The 24,636-nt window shown below is 45.0% G+C and overlaps 7 protein-coding genes and 1 non-coding gene across 13 annotated transcripts in view; 6 read left to right on the forward strand and 2 right to left on the reverse strand.

The window, feature by feature from the left end:
• The window catches only part of LOC132263367 (6-phosphofructo-2-kinase/fructose-2,6-bisphosphatase-like), a 30,470-nt gene extending 26,128 nt beyond the window's left edge, over nt 1–4,342 (forward strand). For 4 of the 5 annotated variants that reach the window (XM_059763099.1, XM_059763098.1, XM_059763101.1 and 1 more), the window contains 4 exons: nt 1,304–1,468; nt 1,731–1,810; nt 2,311–3,264; nt 3,320–4,342. In XM_059763099.1, coding sequence (XP_059619082.1) covers nt 1,304–1,468; nt 1,731–1,810; nt 2,311–3,264; nt 3,320–3,406 — 1,286 coding nt within the window. In that variant the 3' untranslated portion in view covers nt 3,407–4,342. Of the gene's footprint in view, nt 1–480; nt 1,196–1,303; nt 1,469–1,730; nt 1,811–2,310; nt 3,265–3,319 lie in introns of those variants that run through there. The other variant, XM_059763100.1, reaches the window with a different exon arrangement.
• Trnac-gca (transfer RNA cysteine (anticodon GCA)) lies at nt 1,561–1,632 on the forward strand. The gene has a single exon. It is a non-coding gene; the product is annotated as a tRNA-Cys (tRNA).
• A 310-nt stretch (nt 4,343–4,652) lies between the features above and the next one.
• Nucleotides 4,653–5,876, forward strand: LOC132262216 (trypsin-2-like). Its single transcript, XM_059761401.1, has 3 exons — nt 4,653–4,739; nt 4,801–5,156; nt 5,221–5,876. The coding sequence occupies exons 1-3, from the start codon at nt 4,685–4,687 to the stop codon at nt 5,632–5,634; spliced, it is 825 nt and encodes a 274-aa protein (XP_059617384.1). The 5' UTR covers nt 4,653–4,684; the 3' UTR covers nt 5,635–5,876.
• Nucleotides 5,877–7,269: 1,393 nt separating this feature from the next.
• Nucleotides 7,270–9,371, forward strand: LOC132262758 (kelch-like protein 5). Its single transcript, XM_059762164.1, has 5 exons — nt 7,270–7,528; nt 7,593–8,166; nt 8,235–8,593; nt 8,660–9,176; nt 9,245–9,371. Exons 1-5 carry the CDS (start codon nt 7,383–7,385, stop codon nt 9,350–9,352), a joined length of 1,704 nt encoding a protein of 567 aa, XP_059618147.1. The 5' UTR covers nt 7,270–7,382; the 3' UTR covers nt 9,353–9,371.
• A 432-nt stretch (nt 9,372–9,803) lies between these two features.
• Nucleotides 9,804–17,606, reverse strand: LOC132262530 (nibrin-like). Its single transcript, XM_059761808.1, has 3 exons — nt 17,589–17,606; nt 16,336–17,271; nt 9,804–10,522 (listed from the first exon to the last, which is right to left on the reverse strand). Exons 1-3 carry the CDS (start codon nt 17,604–17,606, stop codon nt 9,926–9,928), a joined length of 1,551 nt encoding a protein of 516 aa, XP_059617791.1. The 3' UTR covers nt 9,804–9,925.
• Nucleotides 11,851–12,588, forward strand: LOC132262287 (uncharacterized). 2 transcript variants are annotated; one of them, XM_059761505.1, is made up of 3 exons: nt 11,851–12,121; nt 12,184–12,285; nt 12,349–12,588. In XM_059761505.1, exons 1-3 carry the CDS (start codon nt 11,875–11,877, stop codon nt 12,417–12,419), a joined length of 420 nt encoding a protein of 139 aa, XP_059617488.1. In that variant the 5' UTR covers nt 11,851–11,874; the 3' UTR covers nt 12,420–12,588. The 2 variants fall into 2 exon arrangements, with proteins under 2 accessions (XP_059617488.1, XP_059617487.1); XM_059761504.1 differs by having other exon boundaries at nt 12,184–12,588.
• Nucleotides 17,607–19,562: 1,956 nt separating the features above from the next.
• LOC132262531 (kelch-like protein 5) lies at nt 19,563–21,289 on the forward strand (the record flags this gene model as incomplete). Its single annotated transcript, XM_059761810.1, has 4 exons — nt 19,563–19,884; nt 19,949–20,522; nt 20,591–20,952; nt 21,019–21,289. Coding segments are annotated over exons 1-4 (1,353 nt in total), but the record flags the coding sequence as incomplete, so codon positions are not given.
• A 982-nt stretch (nt 21,290–22,271) lies between these two features.
• Nucleotides 22,272–24,262, reverse strand: LOC132263366 (nibrin-like). Its single transcript, XM_059763097.1, has 2 exons — nt 24,100–24,262; nt 22,272–24,032 (listed from the first exon to the last, which is right to left on the reverse strand). The coding sequence occupies exons 1-2, from the start codon at nt 24,122–24,124 to the stop codon at nt 22,294–22,296; spliced, it is 1,764 nt and encodes a 587-aa protein (XP_059619080.1). The 5' UTR covers nt 24,125–24,262; the 3' UTR covers nt 22,272–22,293.
• Nucleotides 24,263–24,636: the final 374 nt, after the last annotated feature.

Genomic DNA, 24,636 nt, shown 5'->3' on the forward strand with positions numbered 1-24,636 from the left:
AGGATGGTGAAGATCCTCGAGATTTGCGTAAATCCCTAAGTTCAATGCTCAATAAGACGCGCGCGGAGTCTTGTCGAGAGAGTGTTGAGAATTATCATTTGGCGGTGTCAATCGCCTCTCTGTCTCTCTCTCTGGGATTCATGGCGAAAAACTGGAAAGAGTGTGAAAAACACAGGGGCTAAAATTGCTAATGCAATCACAAAATTCTCCAGAGATTTGCTAGATATCATTGACTTGTGGAGGTTTTTGTCCTTGAGACGCGCACACGTTTCTGGTTTTTAGCCGATGACGATGTTTATCAAGCACTTTTCTACTATTTATGCTGTTTAATCATGCTTGCGGAGGTTTATTCACGTGATAAGAAAGAGTTTTTTAAAAGACCTTTGATTGATTCTTGGGACTTTTGGGCTATAAAATACACAATCGACACAATTTATCAGTGATCTTTGGGTGGAAATCCACAGAATTCTTCCTCTTTCAGCCTTTCTTTTTCTGTCCACTCAGTGTTTCCCGAAATGTTTACCTCTGCACACGACTGGCGCGATGTTATGTTTTGTGCTGGTGAAGTGAAAACGGACGCATGCGTCTTCGCGGGCATTTTCCTTCTCCACTTTGTATGCCGGAAAACCCCGCTCTTCGCCTCGCCGAGTGTGGCGAATGAGCGGGGCAAATATTGCGCCCGGAAAGCTCTGCGTCGTCTCGTGGCTGGAAAGAATATTCAGTCAAAATAGCAATTGCGTGTAGAATAGGTTGAAGAGCGAAGAAAGAAAGATATATATATTTTGATTTCTCTTTTTAGTTTTCTATTTTTCCAAACCTTTATTTCGCGACTCCCAAAATAGGCGCGCGTACATCGCAAGTAAAAGAAGAAGTAAGAAAAAAAGCGTGTTATTCATTGAGAGAGTCAATCTTTTTTCTCGCTAAATAAATTTCCAATTAAATAGCAATTAAACTTGTGTGATTGCCACGAGAGGGAAAGAGATAAAATATAGGAAACATCTTGTCAACAGCAATCAGTGGAGAATTGACAAAGATACACTGTTTTTTCTTTGCCTCTTTGCCCGTGTTGTGTGTTGGCTCAGGAGTTGTGGAGACACAGAGAATATTAGAAGACGTTTGGATAATGAAAATTCTTGTGAAATGTTTCTACGTCAAATGCTACAGTTTGTCAAGAGTTGCCAGAAAATGTCCAGAGGTTTGACCTTCTCATATCCTTTGCCATCAAAAAAAAAAAGCTTCGGCACGAACAATGAGTGTTTGATTAATTGCGCTGATAGTAATTGAGCTCTGTTCTTTCCCGCAGAATCACCTCTGACTGTGTCTGGACATCAAGCGGGTCGCAGCATTATGCCGTGCGTGTTGAGTGCCCCACTCGTTGTCACTCTGGTGGGCTTGCCGTGTCGCGGCAAGTCATTTGCCGCCCATCGCATTGCGCGTCACTTGAACTGGCGAGGAGAATCGGCCAAAGGTGAGAGCAGAAGGAGAGAGAGAGAGAGAGCGAGAGCGCCTTATCGCGCGAGCCGCCGATGATAGCGAGAGTTGGGCAGAATTGGGGACAGTGCGGGCATAGCTCAGTCGTAGAGCATTCGACTGCAGATCGAGAGGTCCCCGGTTCAAACCCGGGTGTCCGCTTCCCTTTTGCCCCCTTTTTTTGCCCAACTCTTCCGCCCCTGGCCATCATCCCTTGCGCCACACTGCCAATGAAACGATCAATCTGCTCTTGCTTTCAGTCTTCACCGTGGACGAAGCGGCAACGCCTGAGACTCTGAAGGAGATTTTGGCACACTTCCAGAGCGGCAATAATGTGGCCGTGAGTAATATTTGTCCTCATTTTTCTAATGAATTATCATCAGTTTTCGGGATTTATAATGAGAATGTTCAAGTTTTGATATTCATTGTGGCGAGAAAAGCGCAAGATTTGCGCGAGTTGAAGTGTAAATGAAGCAATGAAAACCAATGTTTCTGACTAGTTTATTGGTTGTAAGTTAATTGATTACCTGCTAAAATTCTTACACAAGCAAATAAATGCACTTTTATGCTCGTCTTTTAGTGGAAAACCGGGAGATTAGCTCATCTTATAGCTCTTATAGCTCTTCTTATAGCTTTTGAATAAATAAATTGTTTATTTGCCATGAGAAATGCTTTTAGAGATTCAACCTCGACCTGCAAAGTGAATGATTTATCAGGATTTTGCACAAGAATGGAATTTTCCTCAGCAACATTGCGTGATTTCTCTTATCAAATTGCCGTTGATTAATTTAGAGTGTTGTCACAGTGGAAGATTAACTGGGAAACCTTTTAATATTGCAGATAATCGATGGCATGCATCTCACGCGACAGTCTCGCCAGGCGGTTTCGGCCTTCTGCAGCGACACAGCCTCGCATCACATCCTGGTGGAGATCTCGTGTGACGACGTGGAGGTGACGGACAACATGGAGCGCACGCTCACGTTCTATGAGAAGCGCGACAAGAGCACGGACTGGCGCCATGTGATCCAGGAGAAGGTGCATCGCCATCTGGAGGAGTACGAGCCTTGCAGTGCCGCCGAGGCGCCGCTGATTGCCGTCAGTGCGTCGGCGAATCCCGCCCTGCACGCCGTGACGGCCAGAGGCATTCAGGGGGCGCTGCAGACCGTGATCCTGGGCGTGCTGGCGAGTCCGCTGATCAAGGAGCACGTGTTCTATTTCACGCGCCACGGCGAGAGCAAGTTCAACATGATGGGCCGCATTGGTGGCGACTCAGGGCTGTCTGAGCGGGGCGCCAAGTATGCCGAGCGTCTGGCCATCGCGTGTCCGGCGCCCAAGCTGATCTGGACGTCTGAACTGGAGCGCACGATCGCCACGGCGAGAGCCATTCCGGGCGCCAGGACGGCGCTGAAGGAGCTGAATGAGATCAACGCGGGGATCTGCGAGGGGCTGACGTATGAGGAGATCCAGGAGCGCTTCCCGCAGGAGTTCGCGTGGCGCGACCAGGACAAGCTCAAGTATCGCTATCCGCACGGCGAGAGCTATCTGGATCTGCTGCAGCGCGTGGACAACGTCATCCAGGGCCTCATCACGGCGTCCGAGGTGCTGGTGGTGTCGCACCAGGCCGTGCTGCGCTGCATCATGGCCTACTTCATGGGCACCACGCCGGAGGATGTGCCCTACATCAATGTGCCACTCCACACGCTGCTCGTCGTGCGATCGCGCGGCTACGAGTTCGAAGTGGAGCCGATTCCGCTGAAGGTGGAGTGCGTGGACACGTACAGAGTGCAGCCGCAGGTGAGTCCTTCGTCCGATTCCTTTCATTCCTATGTCCACTGTCGTGTCCTTGCAGAATTGCTCACCCGGACGCACCGATGCTGACGCTCTGCAGACTGTGCCGGCACACTTTGATGCTCCTCTGCCTCAGGTGATCAACTGAAGGCGCGCAGATGATGGTCAATTTTATGCATTTATGCACACCTTTTGCATAGTAATCCCCCCCCCCCCCCAAAACTTATCTCACACAAATTTATTAACGACAAAAAAAAAGCTCCTTTCTAGTGTCAAAAATTTCGATAGGAATTCACACACAAACACACACAGCAAAAGTTAACAGGGCAGAATAGGAAAAAAGAAAGAAAGAAAGAAAGAAAAAGGAAGTCTTCTCTAGAGTAAAAAATATTGATTGAAAAATTGAGATCACACGAAAAAAAAAAGTATTCAACTGCCAGGTTAATCCCAGGGATAACATTTTGCACATGTTGAGAGAAATGCAATTAAAAAAGGAACAAAAATAATGGCGAAAAGAAGTGGGAGAGAAAATTTAGGCATTAAGGATTATTAAGGAAAGGCGAAAAGCATCGACTTTTTTTACACATGCAATCCATGCAATAGTTTGTATAGAGATTTTCCATTTAGTGTTGCCCTGCAGAAGGAGAGCGCGCGTCCCTTAATTTTCTATAATAATATCCCTTTTGTTATAATGCTTTTTTATTCACATTTTATATATATATATATATATATCTTTAATGAATATATACTATTGTAGAGGATAATAATAATGATGATGAGGAGGAGAAGGAAAAAGTGTCAACCATTACAATTGAACCGTAGATCTGTAGGACATTTTTGACATGTTACTAATTACCTATGTTATGTGATATATATTTTATTGAGGAGGAAAAGGAGAAGGAGAGAAAAAAATGCGGAGCAAACAAAATACGGAAAGCAATGTGAAGTGTTTTCATCATTGACTATCATTGGCTTGTATTACTTATTTTACACACGAAGGAGTTCTTTTCTTTGTAATGTTAAGGACAAAATTACGTATATATATATATATAGATAAGTTTTAATAAATATATTCTAAGGAAAATCAGTCTTTCTTTTTTTCTTCAACACGGAAAATGTGTCTAAATTTAGTGTAGAAAAAAAAGTTCATTGTCGTCAAATAAACATTTCCACGGTTGATTAACTGACCTCGTATCGTTGAGACTTGCAATAAAAAAAAAAAACTTAGGTAAGAACCACAAATTAAGGCAATTAAAATAAATCAATAAAAAAATTTCCATCTTATCATTTAAGAGACAGAAAATTGCAATCTAAACTTCACCGGTTTCTGTAAATTCGTGATAAGAATGGCACACGAACAGCGTATAAAAGCTCTGCGCGACTCGACGTGGATTCACAGTGAATTTTTCCACAGTGTTGCTAAAAGATGTTCACAACGAAAGTTCTTTTCTGCCTCTTTGGCATCTTCCTGGTCGTTTCCAGTGCGTGTGTTTAAATTGTGGTTTCTAAAAGATCTTAGTTTGACATGATCCTGATTTCCAGGTGCACCGGATTTTAAGGTTCAGCCGAGAATCTCTGGTGGAAGTCCAGCTGGAGATGCGCAATATCCTTTTATGTGCTCCATAAGATTGCTGAATACGGGCGTTCTTGGCACATTGATTCCAACTCACATTTGCGGCGGAACTTTACTCAGTCCGAGTTGGGTTCTCACGGCCACGGATTGCGTATGGAGTATTCCCAGTTTAGACTTAGTCTATATTGTCTGCGGAACGAACAGTCTGATCGACTTGCCAAACCTGCCACTGTTGAGCATCTTGAACCAGAACGGTGATAAGCAAGTCCGCAGCATCAGTACACAGGTTCCAAGTCCAGGAGGAGGTCCTTTGTCGCTGTCTGTTGTACGTTAATCTAGATTGTGTTATCACTGCAACAATGCGTGAAAGAATATTTCTAATTTTTCAGCTTGGCGTTTCGCAGCCATTTACTTTAAATGCACACATTCAACCCGTGAATCCAGCAAGTCTTCTGCCACCTGAAGGATCTCCAGTTACAATCATGGGCTGGCAAAACGTACTGACAACGCAATTACAAGTTACCAACGTGGACATTATCAGCAATTCGCAGTGTCAAGCTGACGTTGCAGGAAAAGCGCCGGCCATCACAGTCACCGCCAATATGTTCTGCACTGGAAATCCTGAGAGTGGTTATGGCGATTGTGATGCTGATAAAGGATCGCCAGTGATGGATAACGACGTCTTGATTGGCGTCAATCTCTGGAGTCCAACTGGATGCGCTGTTACTGGCCTAACTCAGCCTTATCCAAATGTTCACTTCTCCATTCCATCCTTCCTTGGCTTTGTCAGTCAATTCACATGAAGCAGTTGATGGGAAACATCCCAATTTCTGTACTTCTCCATATAAAAACAAGAATAAAAATGTTTAAGGATAACAAATAAATGCTTGTACAGTTGAATTCCAAAGCATAATTTTTCATTGAATAACTTTACAGTCAATTAAGAGAAATTGTGCTTTACAGCTTGATAATAAAACCCAAATAAAAGTCACACAATAGCATAGAATAAAAATAATAAAATATTCCGTCTCTTGTTGTGTAAGATACGGAAAGAGAAAGGAGAGTTCAATAAGGAGTTTAATGACCTTTAAATCTGTTGTCCGTAATCTCGATTCCTTTATTCTTCATTTGTTATCACAACCATTATTACTCTTTTATTACTAATTGCCTGATTATGCAAAAGTGCATTTTTGGCCAAGCGAATAATTTCATGGTCGATCAACAGGACACGTGCAGATGAATTTACAATGAAAAGCACAAAATAAGGCTATCACGGTAAACTAAAAACAGAATTTCAATTGGCTTCATAAGTTTGTGATAAGAAGTCGAAATAAGAGTTCAGTGCGACTAAAAGTGGATTTACAGTTGAAAGTGAAGAGAATCAGTGTGTTATTCTCAAGATATTTGCAATGAAAGCCTTTTTCTTGCTCTTTGGTGCCTTCCTGGTCGTTTCTTGTGCGTATCCTTCAACATTTTGTTGAATAAAGCCAGAGAAAGTTAATGCTTACACGATCTTATGTCACTAGGTTCACCGGATTTTGAGATGCAGCCGAGAATCGTCGGCGGTATTCTAGATGATTATGAGGCATATCCTTTTATGTGCGCCTTAAGTACGCGGCTCAGTTTAGTGCGCGATATTGGCGCATTGATTCCATTGCATCTGTGCGGCGGAACTTTATTGAGTTCGCGATGGATTCTCACGTCGACAGGGTGCGTGAGGAATTTTCTTCCTACGCTGAATTCGATCAACGCCGTGTGCGGAACGAACCAAAACATCGACGTGTCACTGTCGCTGTTAAACCAGAACAGTGATGTGCAAATTCGGGAAATTGACACAGAAGTTCGCACTCCAGAATCAGATTCACTCTCAGTTGTAATGTTCATCGGGATATTTTTCACCAAAAATTCATTCTTCATTTTTCTTCAAAAATGAAGAAGACAGAATTAAATTTCATACTACAAATGAAAACCGTACGGCTTTTCTCCTGTCGAGAGCATTTCCACTTGTTGTGACTTTGTTTAATAATCCTTTAATCCAATTTTATTTATTCCTCAATTCTGTCAGGAAAATTGTATTTTATTCATTTTCATGCGTTTTCTGCTTGCTCTGCAATGTTTCATTCATGTTTCGAAACAGCATATTTAAATCTGATGACAAGCTGAAGTTAGCAACAATTCGCTCCTTGCCGGCCAACACAGCGATATATCGATAGCAATAGTCAGCGATATATCGGAAATATGCGGATTTTAAAGGATAAAACGAATCTCAGAGGAAAAACTGCCCAACGACAAAGAGAGGGTCCTGGAAGAAGCATTAAAATAAGAAGGAATGAAAAGTCTAATACGTTGCCAATTATTTCCGGTTTAAGCGGGATTTCGGGGATTCCCCGCAGAATGCTGCTGAATCAGCTATTATTGCAAATCGCTGATAACGCTGATAAGCATTTTAGGGCGTTATCACAGTGCGTGTCTGTAGAAAGTGTCAGGAATTGTGAAATTAGAAGCTGAATTGTGCCAATACAGATATCATTTGAAGAGGAAAAGCTGCGGAATGGAAGGCTCGAGTTCGAAAGAGAAGAGAAAAGATCAGAAATCTTCCCAGGATCACGTTGTGCGCGCGAGCAAGAAAATGTGGTTATATCGGGAGAATGAAACGCTTTGCGACGTGATTCTGATCGCTGGAGAAGATAAGCAGAGGTGAGTTCGCAGTTTTCCACTATCTTGGCTTCTTGAGAATCTCATCCTGGCCACTCCTTCACAGAATCTCCGCCCATCGCGTTGTCCTGTCAGCGGCTTCTGATTACTTCGAAGCAATGTTCACGGGAGACTTCCGGGAGTCTCGGGAAGAAGAAGTGATTCTGAACGAGATTCCCGGAGACGATCTTCGGCGTCTGGTGAAGTTCTGCTACACAGGAGAATTAGAACTGAGCGAGGAAAGTTCTGTGGAATCCGTGAAGACGCTCATGAGCTCGGCAAATCTCCTTCAATTGAAAAGCGTGGTAAGAGATTGCGGTGCTTTCCTGAAACGTTATCTGCATTCCTCAAACTGCCTGGGAATCGCTGTGTTTGCCGATCAGCACAGTTGTGACGCTCTTCTTGAAGCGGCAAGGAAGTACGCTAACCAGCATTTTCTCGAAGTGTGCAAGAAGCAGGAGTTCCTTCAGATCTCCGCCGTGCAACTGGGCAAATTGCTGGCCAGCGATGATCTCAACGTGCCATCTGAGGAAGACGTCTTCCGTGCGTTGCTGGCGTGGTTTCAGCATGCTTCTAAGGAGCGGAAGGTTTACATTCCCGATCTTTTGGTGCTCATTCGACTTCACCATCTTTCTCCCGAGGTTAAATTTGATGATTCAGTTCTTGTTTCTCAACTCTTCAATAATTCTTTCTTTTCTTCCTTTGGCAGTTTATCGTCGATCAGGTGAAGCCGCTGTGCGAGAGCAGGAATTGCCTGGATTTGGTGACGAAAGCTTTTGAGTGGAAACTCATTCCGGAACGCCGTGATCTGATGCCCAACCAGAAGTCTCGTCGATCAGGAAAAGGAAAGTTGTTGGCTGTGATTAGGGATAATAGCAGGAGTCGTTATGTCCTCAGATCGTATTGTCCTGAAACCAAGCAGTGGACACTTGAGACGGAATTTATGATCGGTCGGAATAATTGTAGCACAGTTCTTGCGAACAACAATATAATTTTCATTGGAGGGTATGAAGGAGGAGCTTCAAAGAAAGTGGACAGTTTTGATATCAAAACCAAGACACTAAAATCGTGAGTATTTCTAAAAGGAAGCGCAAATTTTATATCTTTTATCCACATAAATATCTTCTGTTGCAGCCTCTCACCAATGAATTACTATCGCCGTTTCTGCTGTGCTGCAGTTCTGGATGGATTTCTCTATGTGTTTGGTGGCGAAGATAGTAAAAACAAAAGCCTGAACAACACAGTGGAGCGATTGGATCTGAGCAGCGGAATCTGGAACATGGAAACTCCGATGCAGACTAAGCGAAGCGAGGCTGGAGTCGCAGCCTTCGAAGGACGATTGTTCGTGATCGGCGGACTCGCTGAGAAGAATCAATGTCTTAATTCTGTTGAGCGGTACGATCCGCAAACGAAGGAGTGGAGCTTCAGGGCTTCCATGGAGAAACGACGATCTTTTCTTGGAGTGACAGCAACCAGAGACTACATCTATGCTTTCGGCGGGTATGACCACGAGAATAGAGCGTTATCATGCGTGGAGAGATACGATCCCAGGGCAAATTTGTGGACTATCGTGGCGTCGCTCAATATTTCTGATTGGATTAGATCTGTTCTTGTGGGAGAGAAAATTCTATGTGCTACAATGCCTTCAGGGGTAATTAGAATTGCAACTTGAGAAAGTTTTAACTTGTAATAATTTGTCTTTTTTTATCCGTTTTATAGAAAGTTGTGCAATTCGATCCGGAAAACAACACTTCGTCTGAATTTCCGAAATTGGATATTCCATCAGGTCATTCTTTTAATAATCTTTTTTACAACACTGACAACTGATGCGCTCAACAAGCACAATATTCCCTCGAAGATATCTAGAATGGTGATTTGGCATCACGTGAAAATCCTAGATTTCCACTGAATTTTCCACTCATTTCCTAAATATTCGATAGAAAACACAAGAAGCTGCGGAAGGTGAAAGTTTAAAGTTAATCTTGCAAAATAACTGCAAATATTCCTTGAAATTTGGAGTGAAATTAAAATTGGAATTCTGTTGAAAGAGAAATAAAAATGTTGCGAAGAAGCGTTAAAAACAAAACAGGAAAAAAAAACATCTAAACTTATTTAACACAAACAATTCTCGTTTCGTCGAAAACTTCCACCAGATTTTCCATAAGAATTTTCCTATGTGGAAAAATAATTCAAAAATTGCCATTGAAGATTCTCGAAAGTTATTAATCTGCAGAAATTTTAGCAAAAAAAAATCTCATAATCTGGAGGGAAAAATGTGCGTTTTTGGTCCTTGAGTTTTCGAAGTACGGAAAGATCAACCTTTTGTCCACCTTGAGAAATGCTCTAAGTTCAGATAAAACAGCTTTATTTCGAAACCAGCGGAAAAGAACAGGAATTCACTCATTCGCCCCTTCCGGAATCCACCTGGACGAGTTGCTCCACAATCTTCTGGGCGACGAACGACGACTTCCTCTTGAACGCCTTGAAGCTCTTCCTGCTCAAGGAGTCGCTCGACGACTCATCAGCCAAGCTGCTGTCCATCAGCTTCGTCTGCACGCACGCCTTCAGCGAATCCGTCCAGTCGCCGCTCTTCTCCGCTTCCTTCTCGCTCTCCTCCAGACTGGCTTCGGAGAACTTCTTCGACAGCCAACCCGTCGACTTCATCTCGCAGCGCGAAATCTTCACCGGCTCAGCGAACGTTGGCGGCTTTGGGAGCGACACAGCCGCAGATTCCTGGCCTTTGTTTCGCGCTGAACTCCTGACCGGCTGGGATTTGGGAATAACAGCTTCCGGAGCCTTCTTCCGGGCTCTCTTCACCACAATGCTGAACTCCTCTTCGGGTGAATTGTTCAGCAGATCTTTGAGCTTTCTCTTCTCGCGCGATGGACTTTCCGGACGCCGCCTTTCTGGCGCCACAGCTGCAGATCTTGTCCTCTTCGATGGCCCAGCATCCTTCTCTACTCGCGTCCAGGCGCTTCGCTTCCTCTTCTCCGCCTTCTGACACCATGTAATAATAATTAGATCAGGTGTGGCGAATCCGCGTCCATTTATTTGGGCCTTCAATGGCTAACTGCCTACATGTCTGGCAACACCTCAGTGTTGCCAACATACTCCTTACATCTCCCTTTTCACGGGTTTTCCAAACAAAAGAAAATGAACACAAAATATAAACTTCAATTAGTTATAAGCTTAGCAAAGCAAGAAGAAAATAATTTCAAATTAATACTTAGATGGAGGAGAATTGAAAATGTGAATTCAAAGATCCAGCCTCTTTGGCGGTTTTACAGTACGTCCGGATCGTGTTTGATAAGCTCCGGGTGAAGATGACGATTGCAGAGTCACAGAAGTGGAGACTGGCATAGTTAATGGAGCCGCTGTTGATGGCACTACTTCTGGAGTTGTCGCCCTACTGGTTGACTCAGGAGTCTGTTGGGAGGCATTATCGTGAATATGATTATTCATACCTGGGAGACTGTCGACAAGTCCATCCGTAAACTCCATCAAAGGTATTGATCTCTGCAGGCTAGGGGGCATTATAGGGTTTTCGGTTTTTGTAGGATGGATGAAGTGGCGATTTCTCCAGACATTTCTTCCATCATCCATGTCCACGTTGTAAGACCGATCAGAGGCATGAGAAACGGTGCCTGTCGACCAGGACTGATCACGTTCCTGCACTCTTACTCGATCTCCAATTTCCAACTTCGCGAATGGTTTTGCGCCGACGTCAGCATAATGTTTCTGTTTTTCTCTAACTTCCTTCAGCTGATTTGGGGTCTCTTTGAATGCACTCGGAACTAGCAAATTCTTGTTCATACAGAGAGGATTGCGAGTCCTTCTACCAAACAATCTCTCTGCCGGTGACCTTAGCTCCGCTCCTGGTGTATTTCTCGAGAGTAGGAGAGCCAATCTGATGTCCTGTTTGTCTTCGGAGCATTTCTTCAGCAATTTTTTAGCTGTCTGGACGTAACGTTCAGCCAAACCATTGGATCTTGCAAAGTACGGACTGGAAATATGATGCTCAAAATTCCACTTTGTTGCAAACTCCTTAAACTCTCGGCTGGCGTATTGTGGCCCTCCGTCACTATGCAGTTCTAGCGGGACACCGTGTTCTGAGAACTGATATGACAGATAGTTCTTCAAGGAGTATGTATTTTTGTTGTTTGTTGGGGTTCTCGTACAGGAGGCGACATCGTCTATTTGAGGTTAGGTTTTAGCGAAAAATTCGGCCGTTATTTTGATCATACTATTTTTCATCGCGACTTTCTTTTCGAGCGAAGTCACAATAAACCAACTGTTCATTCATTTCGCACGTTCTAATTGTCAATTTTCTGTGCAAAAGTTGAAGAAAAATGAATTGCAGTGCAATTGGCTGTGAGAATATCCAGGGATGTAATCCCCACGTCTCCTTCCACCAACTCCCACACCACGAGAGTGAGAAGGTGGTGAGGAAGTGGAGGAAAATCTTGAAGAAGTCGTCAGGTATTGAGAAGAAGATCATCAGAGTGTGCTCTGACCACTTCCTGCCTGACGATTTCCACCCCACTTCCCGAGCTCTGCAGGGAGAGTGGAAGTGCAGAAGGAGATTGAAGAAGGGAGGTAATGATTTATATACAATGCAGGTTGTTCTTTTTTATTATTTCATCTATAATAATTTTCAGTTTTCCCGACGAAAGTTGGGACATCTCCAGAGCTGAGCCGGGCTCATCCAGAGGCGAGTCTGGACCTCATCCAATCTCTCAACCCAGAGATTGCAATTCTATGTAAGTTTCAGAATAGAAATATGTGTAAATTGATTGACTTAAATGTGCTCTCGTATTTCACAGGGATCATTCCTACGCAAAGATCATGCCCTGCGGTAATGGAGATGAGTTTGAGGAGAGAACTGCAGTCTTGAGAGACGAGGATGAAGAGCTGAATGATGTGATCCGCGATGAAGCCGGAAGTGACAAAGAATCGGAAGTAGATATGCTCTTCGACAACACAATCGAAATTATTTCGGATTATGAGGAGACAGTGGAAGATCAATCGATTGATAAGTTATTTTTTTTATAATATTCAATAACTCTATATGGATTTCATTAATTTTTGCGAGAAAGTTGAATTTTACTTCCAAGATTCCACGATTTTCATCTCACTTTTAAAGTGAAAAAAAAATGTTCTAAAAGACACGTGTGAATTTATTAATGAAAATGTGGACTGCAGCAGATATTCAAAAGATGTCTTAAATACTTATGTGAAGCAGAGAATTAGAAACAAAATAATTTACCAAAATAATCACTTAATTGAGAAGGAGAGAAGGGCGAATATGTATAGGAAAAAAGGGTGGGCGGCTTCACAGGAGCAAAAGAAAATACAAACATTCACAACTTGAATAAAATAATGAAAATCCGTGAAAAAAGAATTGTTTAAATTTAAATTCCCGCGAATTCACTTCACCACGAAACACAAATTTAACTATACATCTTCTTCTTCTTAAAATGGTCGCTTGTCGCCTCCTGTCGAGAACCCCAACAAACAACAAATACATACCTCACTGCTTCGCTTGTTGTGCTTCTCAGCTGTTTGAAGTCATAATATCCGCTGTAAGAATCAACCAGCAAGATATAATCCTTTCCACGATATGAGAATAGATCTGTAGCCACAATCTCGAAAGGTAAATCTGGTATCCTTTTCAATGATAGACTCTCCTTTTGATTGGCTCTTTGGTGCTTCTCACAAGCAGTGCATTTCTCCACCTTTTGCGTGATTTCAGCTGTCATTCCGGGCCAATATAAGAACTCTCGTGCTCGTCTCAGAGATGATTGAACTCCACAGTGACCTCGATGGATGTCTTTAAGCGCTTTGCTTCTTTCAGATTCGGGAACGTAAACTCGATCGCCTTTGAACACCAGTCCTTCTATGTAGGAGAGCTCATCTCGGAATGTGAAGCACTGCCTTATAAGTTTGGGCACATTGTCTTGTCGATCTGGCCAACCCTCCAAGATGTATCTGATGACCAATCTCAGCGCTGGATCACTTGCTGTGGCTATTTTGTACCTCTCAGCTGCTTCCTCAGTAAGGCATGTCAGTGCGTTAATTTCAATCTCATCTTCGTCTTCGGAATGGACTTCTATCTCACTCTGGCAATCTCTACTAAGTGTGTCAGCGACTGGAATCGAAGTCCCTTTTACGTACTTGATCTTGACATCATAGGCCTTTATCTCATGCAGAATATTCTTGAGTCTTGGCGGTACTTTCGTGAGCGGCTTCGTGAAAATGGTTTCCAACGGTTTATGATCGGTTTCGACCACGATTTCTTTCCCCCAAATGTAGTTGTGGAATTTTCTGAAAGCATGTCGAATTGCGCCGGCTTCCTTCATTATTTGTGGCCAGTTCTGTTGATTCTCGTTTAGCGCTTTCGTAGTGTATCCAATTGGTCTTCCTTCTTGTAACAAAACTCCCCCGAATGCATACGACGAGCTGTCCACTGACACTGTCACTGGTTTGTTGACGTCATAGAATGCCAACGTTGGTGTCTTTTTGAGACAAGCTTTGAGATCTTGAAATGCGGCTTCCTGGTCAGGTGTCCAAACCCACGCGGCTCCATCTTTCACAAGTTCTCTTAGCGGCGCCGTCTTGTCTGACAAGTTTGGGATGAACTTGCCAACGTAATTTAACATCCCAAAGAACCTGTGGAGTGTTTTCTTGTCTTTTGGTCTCACTAGCTGATCAATGGCCTCCAGCTTAGTCTCATCAGCTTTCAGCCCATTCCTTGAGACCCTATGCCCGAGAAACATCACTGTGGGTTGATTGAAGACGCACTTGCTTTTGTTCAGCTTCATTCCTCTCTGTTTGAGAAGCGCCATAACTCTCTCTGTCGTCTCTTTAAGCTTCACTTCTGTATCCGCATGTATCAGAATATCATCCATGGACACTTCCACTCCTTCCATACCATCAAAAAGGTCCGACATTAGTTGCTGAAATATTTCAGGCGCCGACACAATTCCGAATGGTAAACGCTTGTATGAATATCGACCCCAAGGTGTAGCGAAGGTACACAATTTCGACGTCTTTTCCGAAAGTCTTACTTGCCAAAACCCTTTTTTACAGTCGAGAATTGTGAATCTCTGACTGCCTGCCACCCTAGCTGCTACGAGATCAATACCTGTAAGTGGAAAATGCCTCCTTTTAATGTTTGGATTTACATCTGTAAGATCTATGCAAATTCTCAACTTGCCCTTGCGTTTAGCGATGACCATTGGTGAGACAGCGTCTGAAGCATCCCTGCATCTCTCGATCACGCCTTGCTTGGTCATCTCGTCCAGCTCCTTCTTCACTGCGTCCCTTAATGTATAGGGAATCGATCTGGCTGCGTGAATGACGAAGATTGGATTGTCCACCAACTCTGCGTCGTACACAAAATCCTTGACTTCGCCCAATCCAGTAAATATTTCCTCCGACAAGTCAATGTGATGGATTCGAGCGATGAGTCCCGCTTTGACAGCAGAACGTCCGTCAATAACTGTGTTCCGTTCTCCAGAAATGACGTTAAACCACAGCGGAAATTGCTTCTTGCGGATTGTGCAGCTCAGGAGCACTTTTCCGAGCACTTTGATGCGCCCTCCGTTGTACGCTACAAGTCTCTTCACTCGAGTGGGCGTAATGTCGCCGCCGCCGACCTTTTGGAGCACTTTCTGGGTGATTACGTTGCACTGAGCCCCTGTATCAATGTTCACTCTGATCTTCTTCTTATTCACCGAGATGATGCATTGCCAGGAATCTGTATCACCACTGTTCACGCTGTGCACTCGAAGTTCCTCGACGTTCTCACTCTCATTTTCACTCCCGGAAGTTGAGTTTTCATCGACTTTCCTCACTTTCTTTTCTGATTTCCTGCACTTTTCCGCGAAATGCCCTTTGATGCCACATTTTCCACACTTTTTCCCGTATGCTGGGCAATTTCTGGCCGTGTGTTTCTTCCCACAGCGTCCACAATCGAACTCCTTCTTGTTTTTCTTTTCCGCTTTCTCTTCTTTCACCACAAACACTTCACTTTTCACGCTAGATGGCGCTACCATTGCTTGAGTGTGTTTAGCGGCTCCTTCGACACTCTTGCAAATGGCGACCGTTTGCTCCAAGGTCAAATTCGACTTCCTCAGGACTGCCTCTCTCATTTGCGACGAATGAAGACCATGAACTAGTCGATCACGCACCAAACGATCCTTTGCATTCGGTGGGAAGCTGCACTTTGCTGCCTGAGTCTTGATTTTGGTCACGAAGTCGTCAATGGGCTCGTCTACGCCTTGAGTCAAGTTGTTGAAGTGAAACGACTCATAAATCTCACTCTCACATGGCGCGAAATAGTCCCGGAACTTTTGCTTCACTGTGTTGATATTTCGACTGTCCATTTCCGAGAGCTCGAAGTTGTCGAAGATATCATTAACAGCGTCACCCAGAGATCGCATGAGGACTGCTACTTGAACTCTCCCTGGTTGCTCATACAGCTGTGTAGCCTCCGAATACCAATCGAACGCTTTTTCCCAGTTCTTCCATGTTTGGCGATTATTGTTTCCCAGTTCAATGTGTGCTGGAGGTTTCACTGACACTTTATTCGACTGCATTGCTTGTATGCGATGTTCTACTACTGCGACTGGAACTTCTGGTGGTTCATCTGCCATTTACGGACTCGTGGGCATCGAATTGGCCACTTCTGACACCATGTAATAATAATTAGATCAGGTGTGGCGAATCCGCGTCCATTTATTTGGGCCTTCAATGGCTAACTGCCTACATGTCTGGCAACACCTCAGTGTTGCCAACATACTCCTTACAGGCGGCTCCACTTGAGGCTCCGGCAGAGTCTCAGGGATCTCCAGAGCTTGCGGAATCTCATTCAAGATCACGGACGCGTGATCTAGAAGAGTCTCCGGCAGCGTGACCTTCGGAGGCCTCGGCGAATCCTTGCAGTCTTCGATTGCGGGCGTCTCTTCGGCCAGGATCTCCGCTTTGGGCCTCTCGGCTGGTCGGCAGAAGAGGAAGTTGGCCGCGAAATTGTACAGCGGATTGCAGAACTTCTCTGTGCACTTGTAAATGATGGCCAGAGCGATTTCCTTGTCCGGAATGAAGCGATGCCCGTTCGCCTGCAGCGTCTTCTCAATCCGCTGCACCTTTGGCCACTTCCTGGCGCCCGGCGCCGTGCTGGAGGAGCTCACGACGACGGTGCCGACTTGGATGCAGGCGTTGTGGCTCAGCTTGTCCGTCTCGATGCTCACAGCTCTGCCGCCGGCCAGGCGAACGACGGTTTCGTAGCGCTTCATCACTTCCTGACTGAGGAAGATGAATCTCTTGCCGCTGAACACCGTCCGGCGCTCACTGTCGGGGTGGAAGGAGCAGGTGGCCTTGTTCAGGTTCTCCTCCTGAATGTCAGGCATGAAATCCTCGGGATTTGGAGGCTTCGCTGGCGTCTGAGCGCTCAAAACCAGCGCCGTGACGAAGTCCGGACGCACAATTGGCACTTCAGAGACCAGCGCCAGCAGAACCTTCATCGTGATGACTATGTGCGCCATCACCAGATGCGTGCAGTCACTTGACCAGCTCTCCAGCAGCCTCCCGGAGACAATTCTCACGTCTTCCGCCACCTTTTCCACTTCACTCGCCGACAGTGAAGACGTCACGATGCTCAGGCTGGTGCTCTCCACTGTCCAGCTGTTGTGGAAGCGCCCGAACTGAACAGTGTCGCCAGCCTTCAGCTCCACAGCCTCACAGAACTAACACACCCTAAGGGTCAAAATATAGTTCAAACGTATCGTAACCAGTAGCGAATCTAAACATTTCACAGACATGTGAAGCGGAATCACAAATATTTCTCAACAGACTCACTTATTTTCACAAGCCTTACTTGATTCTTAAAACTATCTCCCCAACATCTTAAGCTCAAATCATCTAATCATCTCTCAATCGTTTTTAACAAATAGTCATCACATAATTTAACGTCTAATCTACTTTCAGTCGCCTTAACAAACAATAGGCCATAGGGGCAAAAATACCCGTGGCCGTATTGATAATAAAGAAAGCAGAAACTAACAGAAATCTCAGACTTCATAATATAAATGACAGTTCTTGCCTTAAATCTCTAACATATTTCGCTTAATTCAAGAAAAGAGATATAAATTCATTTAGCTTCAGAACAAATTCCATTTCTTTAAAACTTCTTAGATGAAAATTAAAATGACTTCTCAATTATGACACCGGAAGGGTGAAAACTCAGAGCATATCAGATACATTGCCTTTGTCATCAGCCAGAAATTCCGTTATGAACTTAATCAACGCACTCACTTAATTCCAAGTGGCTTCACTCTTGGAGTAACGGTGATCCTGAGTCGATTCAGGCCGATTGTTCCGGACACCAGGCACTTTCTCCCACCTGAGCGATTTCCCAGAGCGGGAATGTATCACCTTGCGAGCTTTCCGCTTCGAATTCTTGCTGCGAGTCCTAGCACTTTGCTCACTGCCATCCTCCCTGGCGGTGGACGTCTGGCTTTCTTCCATTCTTTGATCCTCCTCCATTGTCAAGCAATTCCGATCCACATCCAAATTGGAGATCGTCCAACCTAAATTTGAGATCGGCGCCGGGATAACTGAAGAAGTCGATTCCGCATTTGCATCAAGACACGCATTGCTCTCCTCCGTTAGTGAATCCACAGCACTTGAAGGAACAAATGACTGCAGCATTCTCTCTGGTTTACAGCGACTGCATGTACAGGTACACTGGCAACTTCCTCCCACAGACTCCGTCGAAGGATTCATTCCTCTGGCGATTTCCTCCACCATCGTAAGATGTTTTCCCGAATAGTTCTTAAAAATCCGCTTGGCCGTGACCAGCGGAACTCGGAACGAGACCGCAACTTTCTGAATCTCATACTGCTCTTTGTACACTGGACAAATTCGCCATGACGCAAAATGAGGTCCTCCACAATTTGAACAACGAATTCCTGATTTACACGGATTCGGACGGTGCTCCGCCTCTGAGCAACGAACACAGATAGCCGCATTCTTACAAGAAGTCCGGAAATGCCCAAACTGCTGGCACTGGAAGCAACGGATCGGGTCCGGGATGTAATCACGTGTCTCAAGCGTCACATACCCTACTTTCAGGAATTGAGGGCGACTTGGCAAGTTGAAAGTCACGATGAACAGAGGAGTGGGGTACCACCCCGACTCACTCTCTTTATTTCCTTCCAATGGGATGCCACCGCGGGCAATCCTGCGTCGGGACTTGATGTTCTTTATCGCAATCACACCCTGGCTGGCGAGGTTTTCCAACATCTCCTTTTCACTCCAATAGATCATATCCTCGTCCCGGACTATCGCCTTACTTGTATTCATAGGTATATCCATCGTAATCAATACTTCGTGACCCGAAAGTGAGGTTAGCGTGGCTAATTGCTCTGCTTGATTACGATTGATCGCCTCAATCAGTATTTTGCCGTCCGCTCGTCTGATGATTTCGGTAACCTCTCCAAAGACGTTGAGCTCCTTTTCGATCACAAACGGGGAAATCTTAGAGAGGCTTTTCTGCTGACCAGTGAAAATACGCCATTTTCACCTCCCGCGTTCGTACTAGTCGCGCAACCTCCCAATTCATGAGAGCACCCTGGGGCACTTGTCCCCTCCATCGGTGGCTGCCCAAAAAGCATTTCTCACGAAATTCCTCAAGTCACCTCAGCAGAAAAAGCGGCTTTGACTACAAATACGTGATATTTTCACGCAGCAAAATTTAACACACGTCCGTTCAGTATGCCAACCCAGTAGCGAATGGGCTGGAATGAAAACGAGCGGGAGAAATATTTATGGGCAGAAAAGCTGAATTCTAGTAGCGATATATCGATACTAATCGACAGCGATATATCGGAAATGAACGGATTTCAAATGCTAAAACGAATCTCAGAGGAAAAACTGCCCAACGACTAAGAGAGGAAAAAAATGTCCTAAAAGAAGAAGCATGCAAAGAACAAGGAATGAAAAGTCTAATGCGTTGCCGATTATTTCCGGCTTAAGCGGGATTTCCCGCAGAATGCTGCTGAATAAGCTATTATTGCAAATCGCTGATAACGCTGATAAGCATTTTAGGGCGTTATCACAGTGCGTGTCTGAACAAAGGAAGTGTCGGGAATTGTGAAATTAGAAGCTGAATTGTGCCAATACAGATATCATTTGAAGAGGAAAAGCTGCGGAATGGAAGGCTCGAGTTCGCAAGACAAGAGAAAAGATCAGGAATCTTCCCAGGATCACGTTGTGCGCGCAAGCAAGAAAATGTGGTTATATCGGGAGAATGAGACGCTTTGCGACGTGATTCTGATCGCTGGAGAAGATAAGCAGAGGTGAGTTCGCAGTTTTCCACTATCTTGGCTTCTTGGGAATCTCATCCTGGTCACTCCTTCACAGAATCTCAGCTCATCGTAATGTCCTGTCAGCGGCTTCTGATTACTTCGAAGCAATGTTCACGCGAGACTTCCGGGAGACTCGGGAAGAAGAAGTGATTCTGAACGAGATTCCCGGAGACGATCTTCGGCGTCTGGTGAAGTTCTGCTACACAGGAGAATTAGAACTGAGCGAGGAAAGTTCTGTGGAATCCGTGAAGACGCTCATGAGCTCGGCAAATCTCCTTCAATTGAAAAGCGTGGTAAAAGATTGCGGTGCTTTCCTGGAACGTCATCTCAGTCCCTCAAACTGCCTGGCAATCGCTGTGTTTGCCGATCAGTACAGTTGTGACGCTCTTCTTGAAGCGGCAAGGAAGTACGCAAACCAGCATTTTCTCGAAGTGTGCAAGAAGCAGGAGTTCCTTCAGATCTCCGCCGAGCAACTGGGCAAATTGCTGGCCAGCGATGATCTCAACGTGCCATCTGAGGAAGACGTCTTCCGTGCGTTGCTGGCGTGGTTTCAGCACGATTCCGAGAAGCGGAAGGTTTACATTCCCGGTCTTTTGGTGCTCATTCCACTTCACCATCTTTCTGCCGAGGTTAAATTTGATGATTCAGTTCTTGTTTCTCAACTCTCCAATAGTGCTTTCTTTTCTTCCTTTGGCAGGTTATCATCGATCAGGTGAAGCCGCTGTGCGAGAGCACGAATTGCCTGGATTTGGCGATGAAAGCTTTTGAGTGGAAACTCATTCCGGAACGCCGTGATCTGATGCCCAACCAGAAGTCTCGTCGATCAGGAAAAGGAAAGTTGTTGGCTGTGACTATGGGTAGTTCCAGGAATTATTATGGCCTCAGATCGTATTGTCCTGAAACCAAGCAGTGGACACTTGAGACGGAATTTGGGATCAGTCGGAATAATTGTATAACAGTTCTTGCGAACAACAATATAATTTTCATTGGAGGGTATAAAGATGATGAAGATTCAAAGAAAGTGGACAGTTTTGATATCAAAACCAAGACACTAAAATCGTGAGTGTTTCTAAAAGGAAGCGCAAATTTAATATCTTTTATCCACATAAATATCTTCTCTTGCAGCCTCTCACCGATGAATTACAGTCGCTTTTACATCTGTGCTGCAGTTCTGGATGGATTTCTCTATGTGTTTGGTGGCGAAGATAGTAAAAACAGTTTCCTGAACACAGTGGAGCGATTGGATCTGAGCAACGGAATCTGGAACATGGAAACTCCGATGCAGACTAAGCGATACAGCGCTGGAGCCGCAGCCTTCGAAGGACAATTGTTCGTGATCGGCGGAATCACTGAGGAGAAACGATGTCTTAATTCTGTTCAGTGTTACGATCCGCAAACGAAGGAGTGGAGCTTGTGGCTCCCATGGTGAAACGACGATATATTATGGGAGTGACAGCAACCAGAGACTACATCTATGCTTTCGGCGGGTTCGACCACGAGAATAGAGAGTTATCATACGTGGAGAGATACGATCCCAGGGCAAATTTGTGGACTATCGTGGCGTCGCTCTATATTTCTGGTCAGATTACATCTGTTCTTGTGGGAGAGAAAATTCTATGTGCTTCAATGTTTCCAGGGGTAATTAGAATTGCAACTTTAGAAAGTTTTAACTTGTAATAATTTGTCTTTTTTTATCCGTTTTATAGGAAGTTGTGCAATTCGATCCGGAAAACAACACTTCGTCTGAATTTCCGAAATTGGATATTCTATCACACCAAAATTTGGAAAATCTTTTTTACAACACTGACAACTGATGCGCTCAACAAGCACAATATACTCTCGAACCTCTCAAAGATATCAAGAATGGTGATTTGGCATCACGTGAAAATCCTAGATTTCCATTGAATTTTCCACTCATTTCCTAAATATTCGATAGAAAACACAAGAAGCTGCGGAAGGTGAAAGTTTAAAGATAATCTTGCAAAATAACTGCAAATATTCCTTGAAATTTGGAGTGAAATTAAAATTGGAATTCTGTTGAAAGAGAAATAAAAATGTTGCGAAGAAGCGTTAAAAACAAAACAGGAAAAAAAACATCTAAACTTATTTAACACAAACAATTCTCGTTTCGTCAAAAACTTCCACCAGATTTTCCATAAGAATTTTCCTATGTGGAAAAATAATTCAAAAATTGCCATTGAAGATTCTCGAAAGTTATTAATCTGCAGAAATTTTAGCAAAAAAAAAAAAAATCTCATAATCTGGAGGGAAAAATGTGCGTTTTTGGTCCTTGAGTTTTCGAAGTACGGAAAGATCAACCTTTTGTTCACCTTGAGAAATGCTCTAAGTTCAGATAAAACAGCTTTATTTCGAAACCAGCGGAAAAGAACAGGAATTCACTCATTCGCCCCTTCCGGAATCCACCTGGACGAGTTGCTCCACAATCTTCTGGGCGACGAACGACGACTTCCTCTTGAACGCCTTGAAGCTCTTCCTGCTCAAGGAGTCGCTCGACGACTCATCAGCCAAGCTGCTGTCCATCAGCTTCGTCTGCACGCACGCCTTCAGCGAATCCGTCCAGTCGCCGCTCTTCTCCGCTTCCTTCTCGCTCTCCTCCAGACTGGCTTCGGAGAACTTCTTCGACAGCCAACCCGTCGACTTCATCTCGCAGCGCGAAATCTTCACCGGCTCAGCGAACGTTGGCGGCTTTGGGAGCGACACAGCCGCAGATTCCTGGCCTTTGTTTCGCGCTGAACTCCTGACCGGCTGGGATTTGGGAATAACAGCTTCCGGAGCCTTCTTCCGGGCTCTCTTCACCACAATGCTGAACTCCTCTTCGGGTGAATTGTTCAGCAGATCTTTGAGCTTTCTCTTCTCGCGCGATGGACTTTCCGGACGCCGCCTTTCTGGCGCCACAGCTGCAGATCTTGTCCTCTTCGATGGCCCAGCATCCTTCTCTACTCGCGTCCAGGCGCTTCGCTTCCTCTTCTCCGCCTTGGGCGGCTCCACTTGAGGCTCCGGCAGAGTCTCAGGGATCTCCAGTGCTTGCGGAATCTCATTCAAGATCACGGACGCGTGATCTTGAAGAGTCTCCGGCAGCGTGACCTCCGGAGGCCTCGGCGAATCCTTGCAGTCTTCGATTGCGGGCGTCTCTTCGGCCAGGATCTCCGCTTTGGGCCTCTCGGCTGGTCGGCAGAAGAGGAAGTTGGCCGCGAAATTGTACAGCGGATTGCAGAACTTCTCTGTGCACTTGTAAATGATGGCCAGAGCGATTTCCTTGTCGGGAATGAAGCGATGCCCGTTCGCCTGCAGCGTTTTCTCAATCCGCTGCACCTTTGGCCACTCCCTGGCACCCGGTGCCGTGCTGGAGGAGCTCACGACGACGGTGCCGACTTGGATGCAGGCGCTGTGGCTCAGCTTGTCCGTCTCGATGCTCACAGCTCTGCCGCCGGCCAGGCGAACGACGGTTTCGTAGCGCTTCATCACTTCCTGACTGAGGAAGATGAATCTCTTGCCGCTGAACACCGTCCGGCGCTCACTGTCGGGGTGGAAGGAGCAGGTGGCCTTGTTCAGGTTCTCCTCCTGAATGTCAGGCATGAAATCCTCGGGATTTGGAGGCTTCGCTGGCGTCTGAGCGCTCAAAACCAGCGCCGTGACGAAGTCCGGACGCACAATTGGCACTTCAGAGACCAGCGCCAGCAGAACCTTCATCGTGATGACTATGTGCGCCATCACCAGATGCGTGCAGTCACTTGACCAGCTCTCCAGCAGCCTCCCGGAGACAATTCTCACGTCTTCCGCCACCTTTTCCACTTCACTCGCCGACAGTGAAGACGTCACGATGCTCAGGCTGGTGCTCTCCACTGTCCAGCTGTTGTGGAAGCGCCCGAACTGAACAGTGTCGCCAGCCTTCAGCTCCACAGCCTCCTTCGCTGGCATCCGGATGATCTGCTCAATGTACTCGTTCAGGAAGATTCCGTAGCGCGATTCCATGTCGATCACGAACAGTTTCTCGGGCGTCGCCTTGAGATGTGCATGAAGACGGCTGATGGACTTGTCATTGTCCAGGTAGAGACTGCAGCTGGTATCCCTGCCCACTGTGTGAATGTCCTTGTCGCCGGAAACATGGAATTTATGCCCTGAACAACAGAATTTAGAGGTTATGTTCGCTCAACTGCAGATTTCGGGCGATTTTTCCCCACTCACCTGAGGAATTCCTCAGGATCCACATTCTGCACACTGTCCTAGATGTACTGAGCAGGAAAGAAGTCCTTCTCACTGTCTAAATACGGCAGGAAATCGAGCGATTGTGAAGAAAACACCGCAAAACAATGAAAACACCACCGGGTGTGTTGCAATGTCCCCACCACCAGAGGTCACTAGTGGGAATCTCGGCTAATTTTTTACACTGAGAAAAATCTGAACTGAAAAATTCACACAAACTCAAATTGCATTGAAATTTTTTTTTTTAATAAATTAATATAACGATTTAATTTAATCTCATGTTACATTTTTTGTTTTTAGTTTTACACTTTCAAGTGTGTTCAGAGAAATGTGATGAAATTGTAATTTGTTTTTTTTTTTTAAATTAATTATGCATATTTTTTTTTGTAAATTTTACTTCTCATTTTTTCTCTCATTAATTATTAGAAGCACTATTTAGATTACATTTCTAATTTTAATTCATTTATTCTCTCAACTACACTTTTCGAAAGAGAGAGTTTTTGCAATAGAAACGTGAAA

The sequence above is a fragment of the Phlebotomus argentipes genome, unplaced genomic scaffold (assembly GCF_947086385.1).
Source record: "Phlebotomus argentipes unplaced genomic scaffold, Phlebotomus argentipes genome assembly contig_15, whole genome shotgun sequence".
In the NCBI taxonomy this organism is placed as follows: Eukaryota; Metazoa; Arthropoda; class Insecta; order Diptera; family Psychodidae; genus Phlebotomus; species Phlebotomus argentipes.

What these genes read in the sequence shown, in the direction of transcription:
- LOC132262287 (XM_059761504.1), top strand. Translation starts at nt 11,875, where the DNA reads ATGAATTGCAGTGCAATTGGCTGTGAGAATATCCAGGGATGTAATCCC. An exon ending in AAGGAGATTGAAGAAGGGAG is followed by an intron (nt 12,122 to 12,183) that starts GTAATGATTTAT and finishes AATAATTTTCAG; the next exon opens with TTTTCCCGACGAAAGTTGGG.
- LOC132263366 (XM_059763097.1), bottom strand. Translation starts at nt 24,124, where the DNA reads ATGTGGATCCTGAGGAATTCCTCAG. An exon ending in GATCCTGAGGAATTCCTCAG is followed by an intron (nt 24,033 to 24,099) that starts GTGAGTGGGGAA and finishes TCTGTTGTTCAG; the next exon opens with GGCATAAATTCCATGTTTCC.
- LOC132262216 (XM_059761401.1), top strand. Translation starts at nt 4,685, where the DNA reads ATGTTCACAACGAAAGTTCTTTTCTGCCTCTTTGGCATCTTCCTGGTC. An exon ending in CATCTTCCTGGTCGTTTCCA is followed by an intron (nt 4,740 to 4,800) that starts GTGCGTGTGTTT and finishes CCTGATTTCCAG; the next exon opens with GTGCACCGGATTTTAAGGTT. An exon ending in GTCCTTTGTCGCTGTCTGTT is followed by an intron (nt 5,157 to 5,220) that starts GTACGTTAATCT and finishes CTAATTTTTCAG; the next exon opens with CTTGGCGTTTCGCAGCCATT.
- LOC132262530 (XM_059761808.1), bottom strand. An exon ending in AGCCTCAAGTGGAGCCGCCT is followed by an intron (nt 10,523 to 16,335) that starts GTAAGGAGTATG and finishes ACATGGTGTCAG; the next exon opens with AAGGCGGAGAAGAGGAAGCG.
- LOC132262758 (XM_059762164.1), top strand. Translation starts at nt 7,383, where the DNA reads ATGGAAGGCTCGAGTTCGAAAGAGAAGAGAAAAGATCAGAAATCTTCC. An exon ending in TTCACCATCTTTCTCCCGAG is followed by an intron (nt 8,167 to 8,234) that starts GTTAAATTTGAT and finishes TTCCTTTGGCAG; the next exon opens with TTTATCGTCGATCAGGTGAA. An exon ending in GTGCTACAATGCCTTCAGGG is followed by an intron (nt 9,177 to 9,244) that starts GTAATTAGAATT and finishes TCCGTTTTATAG; the next exon opens with AAAGTTGTGCAATTCGATCC.